The following is an 8,147-nucleotide window of genomic DNA, read 5'->3' as shown; positions in this document are numbered from 1 at the left end:
TACGTAACTTTGTCACTGGGCTGCGCATTTTGGAGAATGTAGAAAGACCACTCAAGTTATTTTGTGACAATAATTCAGCAGTGTTGTATTCCAACAACAATAGGAGCTCATCAAAGTCAAAGCATATTGACATAAAGTTCCTAGTTGTGAAAGAGAGAGTACAAAGTGGACAGATATCCATAGAGCACATTGGGACAAACTCCATGATAGCGGATCCGCTCACAAAGGGATTGCCACCCAAGGTCTTTGATGAGCATACTGCTCATATGGGTGTTGTATTGTTTGAGGATATCATGATTTAGTGGGAGTTTGTATTTTTTATTTGCTTCAGACATTTATGTATTTAGTTATTTTCTGATCAGAATGAAGTATTCAGTTTATTCACTCTGTTTTGTCATGTTTGATTCTGACCTCACTAAAGTTTAAGTAGGACCAGTTGGAAATAGGCATGTTTGGTTCACATGGCATGTAATTTCCATGCTACACATCCATGATTGATCTATGTCATTTGACTGTATTTGTATATGTGACCATTGATGGGTTTAGTCATGATTAATATGACAAAGACCGCTTTGATCCTATATGGATATGGCTGATGGACAAGATTGTTAAAGAATATCTTTATATGATAGCAAATTTTGAGCTCATTAAGTTATACATTTATAAGGAAACATATGTTGCCCAAGTGGGAGATTGTTGGATTAAAAATCCTATTATGGGCACATATGTATTAATGTATGATGCTATTATAATGTTTGATACAAAAATAAAGTGACCAATTATGTTATAAGTATCATAGGTATTAAAATGTCATGGAAATAATGTGTAGATACCATAAGTTGTATTTATAATTTGATGAGGGGCCAAATTATAAATATCCAAAACTGATTTAATAATCAGTAAATCAGTTTATTATTTAAATAGGAAGTGGTCCCCAAGAAACACATTCTTTCATTTTTCTCTTCTTCCCCATCACAGAGAAATACACAGAGAAAGAAAGTGATTTTCTTGGAAGATCAATTGCCTTGATTCAATCTCCATCACTCTTCTTGCAATCTCCATCAATGGCTTCAGGTTAGTGCTTCCGCTATTATGTTCATCTTTTTTTTTCTTTAATTTAGCAAAGGTTTTATAGAAATATGTTTTAGGGTTTATCAGTTATTCACTTTTAGTAACACGATTAAGTTATGGGAAATTGGGTTAAATACTACTGTTGAATACTGTGTTACTATAAGTGTAATTTTGTAATCCTAACAATTGATACCTCCACTGATACCATGTAGACCAGAATACGAAAAGGTATCTATCCAAATATTTGATCTAACTCTCTCTCTTTACCTCACAAGTCCGAATCCATTCACACACATTCAGATTTCTCTCTTCCGAAACAACCCATTCACACACATTGAGAACTATTCTCTGTCTCTCTCTTCCGAAACAGACTTCTCTGTTTCTTCACATGGGTAAGTTTTCATTTTCTTGCCATTAATTTAGCTTTCAATGTATATATGGGTATTAATATAGAGAAAGATAAGATGTATATATGGGTATTAATATATGCTATTAGATGTTGAATATAATTGGGTGTGCTTATATAGTTTGGAAGGTGGACATAACTCGTGTGTGTGCTTATATAGTTTGGAAGGTGGACTCGTGTGCCCATAAACTGTTGGACATAATTTGGTAGTTTGTATATATGTTGTAAGACCACATTAGGTAAAAAGTTTGGAGAGAATTCCAGAAATAACTATTAAGCCTCTTTCTCCATCTCTCTGTATTTGGGTATTAATGAGAAAGATCAGATGATGTGTATAAAACTTTAGAGTTGCACTTGGATTTTAAATATATATATATATATAAAACTTTTCAATATGGGTATTAATGAGAAAGATAAAATCATGTGTATACATTGTTTAGAGCTGCACTTGGACCACTTTAGAGGTGTGCTTTTCGTCTGGATAAAAAATGATGATGATGATATATATATATGTTTTGTACATAAATAAACTCATACCCCCTTCATGATTAAAAGAATGATTATGACAATTTCTTCTTTCCAAAATGGTGTGAGTTGGCTTAGGCGAGCTATAAATAACTTCACTAGTATTGAAAGTTGCAATAGTATTGAGTTTTGTTAATTTTATTGAGATCATTTTTTTGTTAATGTTGCAGAAGGCTGATTTATTATGTACTATTAGCTAGAGGAAAAATATTTGTGTTTATGTCATGTTTCTTTTTTCTAGAAGGAATGAAATTTGTAGTAAAATGATTATTGTATGGTTGTTAATATATTTCTCCATTTTATGTTACTGTTGATTCGGTGATTTAGGATGGAAGTTTTATTGCTGAATTCTATAATGGAATCAATACAGAGGCTGCGTAATGATTATGTTGGGTTGAAAGATGATTTGAGAGTAATTAAAGATGAATTACGTGCAATAACTGAACATGGGAAACATAGACATAGCGAGGCGAAAATCTTTGAGCATAAAATGGTTGAAAAATTAATTGGGAGGAAGGAAGATGTTGCTTTTGTAAATCCTTCAGGTAAAGACAAAGCAAATGATTTTGATAGACAGAAAGATGGTGTCGTTAAATGTAGTGGGGTTGAAAGCAAAATGGACGATTTAAGTAACGGTGAGTTGAATAAGTGTGTAGGAGATATTCAGGGGTTAGATGATAGCTCAACTAATATAGAATGCAAAAGGAAGACATGTGTTGGTAATGGAGAGGATAAATGTTTGGGGGGAAACTTCGAGAACTTTAATGATACTGTTTTCAGGATTTCATCCCAATTTGGAGAAACATTATTGCAGCATGAAATGTCGATGAAAGTAAGTAATGGTATCTTTTGGTAGGTTAAAAGTTGATTATTAATTTTTTTTTGGTATTTTTGGTATTTTTTATTTTACTTGTTGAACCTAATTGGTTGTTAATCTTGAGATTGTAGAAGCCTAGAGTTTGTACGATTAACCAAAAATGTTCAAAGTTGTCGAATGTAAAAGTAGGAAGCCAGTCAGTGTCTAGTAGCATTGGTGGGCTTGTTGATTGGAGGAAAAAAACGGTAAATGTGTAATTGAGTACATTTTATATTTATTTGTTATTGTACCTTGTTTTATAATTTACTAGTTTATTTAATCAGGTGAAGAGTAAATCGCAAACAACTCCACGTGGAGTTTATGTTTCTAATGTTACAACTGGGCAGAGCCAAAGCATAGGGCCCTTTAAAATTCGCACCCCCATAATGGACGATGATATAGGAAAATTAATAGAATACATATTTGATGATAGTTTGAATCATGAGTAAGTATATTTTTTCCATTAGTTAACAATAAAAATTTTCTATCCGATACCCAATATTATTATAAATTTGTTTTATAATTGTGGCACAGTGAGACACTGGTAGACACGGGGTTTAATCATCTCACGCGTGGTTTGGTTCGAACACTGTGTCCTGGGGTTTTTATTAATGGAGAGGTATGGATTGATAATGTTGGACTGTTTAGTTAGAAGTATTCACTTTATATATATTTCCCCATCTAAACTAATATTCATGGACGGTAAGGGTAGGTTTCCAATGTTTTTTTCTTGTTTTGACCGCAGGTGTTGAATTTAGTATGTGAGATGAACACACGTAGGGAGCAGCAAGTTTCAACAGAGAGTCGTTCATCATGGTATTTGAATACTAGAATGACGGTGAGTACTGTTCCTGTAGCAAAATTCAACTCAATATAAGAGATATCGAATTAATTGTGAATATTTTTGAGTGACAGTGTACTGGAATTAGTATTCAGAACTTGTTTTCTCAAAGTGGTCGATCTGATTCAGCTCGTAAACTATTTATTGGAGATTTGAATTTATGTGGGAAGGTATATTTATGTGTGGTATTTTTTTGTATTTTTGGGTTTATTTTATTAGTTGAATATTTCATTATTTTGCAGATTAAGATTCCAGTTCACAACGAGGAGATGCAACACTGGGTTCTCTTTATAGTTCATGTAGGTAATGGGGTTGTCGAAATATGTGATTCGATGCTGCTAGGGTGCAAAGAATCATTATCACATTCTCTTGTTCCTGTGGTGGTGAGTTTTTAATTTTTTGGGGGAAGTTTTAACCTTTTTCATTGTTGGGAGTAAAACTGAGGTGGGTTATTAATTAACTAGAGAAGGTTTTCTATTTCTAAACTAAAGGTGTAGTATTTGACTATCATTACAGTTGATGTTATCTTGTTTTGTCCACACTATAGTTGCAACAGCTTGATTTAGTTCTCCGAGATGAGCTATCACGGTGGAAGGGACCTGTGAAGTCATTCACATGTTTCAAGGCTTTCACTAATAATGAAGTTGTCCAACAATCAAATGGATGTGACTGTGGTATTCATGTGATAAATTGGATGGCACAACGCAACCCTTCTGACTTCAAACCGAAGGGTGTAAGTTTTTATGTTGTACTGTATTAATTTTTAAAACTATTGAGTTTCTTAGTAGTTGAATAATGTTTATATTAAGTAATGGAAATTTGTTTTTGTATTTCTTTCACAATTCACAATTTTTATTAAAGTATAACTCAGATGATGAAAGGGCTCGTGTCGCTGTTGGTTTAGTGACATCAGTACACAACAAAGTTAGGGATCAAATAATGGCTTCAGCGAGGACAAAGACGAATTCCACTCCATGTGTAGGGAAATAGGTTTGATGATTAGTAATTGTGAGTGAGGTGTTTCATGAAAAATATGTTTAATGGGGTGTGGGTCTATTGTCATGGGTGCTCCGCATATCCTTTTGAGCTAATTTATGTATTGTCATATACTTTTAATTTGATCTTGTTGCCCCTTTCTATATGTGAATGACAGGGTGTTTATTGTGTGGGGGTGATGAATTCTTTGTATATAGGTGTGATGTATTATTAAAATGAACAATGATGAATCAACCCCTACTTGCATCTATTGAAGACAAATAAAATATATTATAAAAACTACCATGGCATATTAAGCATTTTCTATTATAGAGCTTGATATATTTGTCCCACTTTAATTAAGAATAAACATTTATAAACACCACCCTATCCTATTTCAAGTTTTTATACTAAAGACAAGAATCATGGTATAGCATAGCAGTGGCTATTTGTATAGCAGTGGTGGTTGTTAGCTGTTATGAAAATTTTGGTATATGATGTCCCACTTTAATTACTAGTTGGAGTTGCCTTATAACACCTGCAACTATATGAAGGTAACGTCTTCAAAATAATGTATGTTTTTTATTATTTTGGTGGAAACTATAGTTGTTCTACATACCATTAAAGGTACCAAATAGGAGCAAAGCAATTTTATAGATTGTGCTTAGACATAGCATATGAAAATTATAATTATTGAGCCTTCCCATAAGTAACAGAGAATATTGTTTTCATTGTACAAGGTATATATAACTCATTTTTAGATATAACATGTGTTGTGACCTGACAAACCAATGCAGAAAGTACCATAACGATTTATTCATCTGAAACTTGTATCTTACATCATATAGAACATTAAAACAACCATGTATATAATAACAAGTATGGATGGAACCTATTAACAATGACCACAAACAAAGAGTGATGCCACTCCACAAGCCAGAGACACGCACAATTAATGAATCTGATGCAATGATATTCGAGCAAAGCTTTTATACACTAATGACCATTTTTGCGTAAATTTAAATTTATAAATTAATGGCATTACTCCCAATTCAGTAAGTGCAATTACAAGCATTCCCTCGTACATGATGACAATCCAAGACAAGATTCGAAAAATGAACTAGTCGTGTCATTAAACTTTGCCATTTTTTCATAACTTAATTGGCAACCAAATGAGATAGAAGAGTACTTAATAAAGCTCCAGACAAAATATCATAACGAAATCAGAAAGGACTTTTCCACCAATTGTTTCCCTCCTCAACTTGTGTTCCCACTTTATTCACTTTATCATTCTGTAGTTCACTGCCTAAATCGTCAACAACATCATTTTCTGTCTCATTCTCATGTTGTGTGTAGTCCATTGAGTTTTGCCCAGCCCATTCATCATTCAATCCCATTCGATAGCATTGGTCATCTTCTTCTACATCTTCATATTCATCTGACTCTCCAATCTGGTGATCCTTCTTCCATTTTATGGGGCAAGTCAACTTGTTATGTCCACTTTTCTGGCAGATACTACACTTGCGGTGAGTACCTTTTTTCGAGCCAGGTACCTTTGCTGTACCCTTACTTTTTGTGAAGTATGGATCCAACACTGGGAATTGAAACTCCCTGTGTAGAGGCAGGTTATGGCTAATTTCCTTGTCTCCCATGTCCACAACTGCTTTAAGCTTACCGCATAATCTGTCAATCTCACTTTTTGCAATATGGTATGTCGACTGATTCCTCGATCCAAGATACGTAAGTTCACCCAACTGGCTACTAATTGCACCAAATCTTGCACTCTCCACCTCTCGTTTGTCTAAGGTAGAGTCCATATTGCCAACTGGAAAATTGTGAGTCTGTTTAGTCTCAACCATCCACCGAGATAGTATTAGTGCTCGAGGCATTGAAGTAATGTGTAGTCGTTTTATTGAAGAAAATATATGCCGGCATGGTATCCCATATGACAAAAAATATTGGCATTCACAAACAAAGAGATCACGCTCCGGTGTTACATATACATGCCTCTTCACTTGTTCAACATCATACTTGTGAAGCTTCAAAATGATTGCATCCTCTTCCTCCAATAGGGTTTTCACCATGTACCTACCTTCTTTCAACATCTGGTGTCGTACCTTGTAAAACATGTTCCGTGTGTAAAGATTTGCTAATTCATCCTCTATCTGTGGCAAATTTGTCTTCCCGAGCTGGGGACTAGTGTGAAGTGTAATGTACTCATGCTTTGCTTCACGTTGTCTAATTAAAGATAAGGTCATGTTGACCCCCCTGACGAACTCGTACAACTTCAACTTTTGATTCACTTTTTTCTTCAACACCGCATTAATACCTTCACTTCGTTGAGTAGTTGTCATTCCACAGAAGAAATTCCCTCTCAGAAATGTTTCAGCCCACTTCTCCTTGTCTGCATAAAGCTTTGCAGCATATTCAGTGCCTTGTATCCCAAAATCTTTCACTAAGTCGCACCATTTATCTTCAAACTCGTCCTTTGTGTAGTACCGGAATACCAATTTGGTAAACCTACTCGCAAAAGATGGATCTTTCACTTTTAAAACAGCTTTGTTGTGTAAATGCCAATAACACAATCGGTGGGGTACATCAGTCATCAACTCCTGTAGCGTGTTAGCAATAGCTTCGTCTCCATCTGTCACTACTGTTTTCGGTAGAACACCTCCCATGCATTCCAGGAAAGCCCTTGTCGCCCACTTGTAGCTGTTGGCAGACTCATTGTCAAGAATGGCAAAGCCCAAAATGCATGTGGTATAGTGGTTATTAATTCCTATCCATATCAGTAGTGGCTTCCCATAACTATTAGTCTTGTACGTCGAATCAAAAGCTACTGCATGGCCATATGTTTCATAGTCTGATCTACATCTCCCATCTGCCCAAAATAGATTAAGAAGATGATTATCCTCATTGTACGAAAACTGTCCAAAAAAAACCAGGGTCTTCATCAGCTTTATGCTCTAAATATCCGATTGCCCGCCCTGCATTGGAACCGATAAACTCAACTTTTGAAGCATGGGGTATTCGATTGTAAAGATCTTTTGGTGTGAATGGAATCTTCTCATAACCACCCATTTGCTTTGCCATGTATGACATGATGTGGCAAGTTCTTATGCCTGACTCCTTCATTATTTGTGCAGTCGTCAAGGTTCCTTGTGTCATTATCCGATTGGACCGAAGGAATTGTTTATGGTTGTCTGCTACAATGTTGTGAGAATGAATTGGGATGAATTCTTTGCATATCCAATGCGTACTACCCTTCACCAAGTTCACTCGAAAGCAAACCTTGCATCCCACTCGACTAATTGGCTTAGGCTCCCTAGTTCTATCAAGCCTTCCCACATGCATTTCAGATCACCAGCCCTCGCGGGAGCATACCCACTGACGTTGACGTACATCACCTGTATTATTTTTTAGCATGATACTTTTACGTAGGCTGAACCCAATGAATCTTGCATATTCATGAA

At 35.2% G+C, this 8,147-nt stretch overlaps 1 protein-coding gene across 1 annotated transcript; it reads right to left on the bottom strand.

The window, feature by feature from the left end:
* Window positions 1-5,897: 5,897 nt before the first annotated feature.
* Window positions 5,898-7,842, bottom strand: LOC133779750 (protein FAR-RED IMPAIRED RESPONSE 1-like). Its single transcript, XM_062219667.1, has 2 exons — window positions 7,617-7,842; window positions 5,898-7,555 (listed from the first exon to the last, which is right to left on the bottom strand). Exons 1-2 carry the CDS (start codon window positions 7,840-7,842, stop codon window positions 5,898-5,900), a joined length of 1,884 nt encoding a protein of 627 aa, XP_062075651.1.
* Between the last annotated feature and the right edge of the window lie 305 nt (window positions 7,843-8,147).

The sequence above is a fragment of the Humulus lupulus genome, chromosome 5 (genome assembly GCF_963169125.1).
Source record: "Humulus lupulus chromosome 5, drHumLupu1.1, whole genome shotgun sequence".
Classification (NCBI taxonomy): domain Eukaryota; kingdom Viridiplantae; phylum Streptophyta; class Magnoliopsida; order Rosales; family Cannabaceae; genus Humulus; species Humulus lupulus.
Note: the sequence above shows the minus strand (reverse complement) of the source record. Positions and strands in the feature narration are given on the sequence as shown.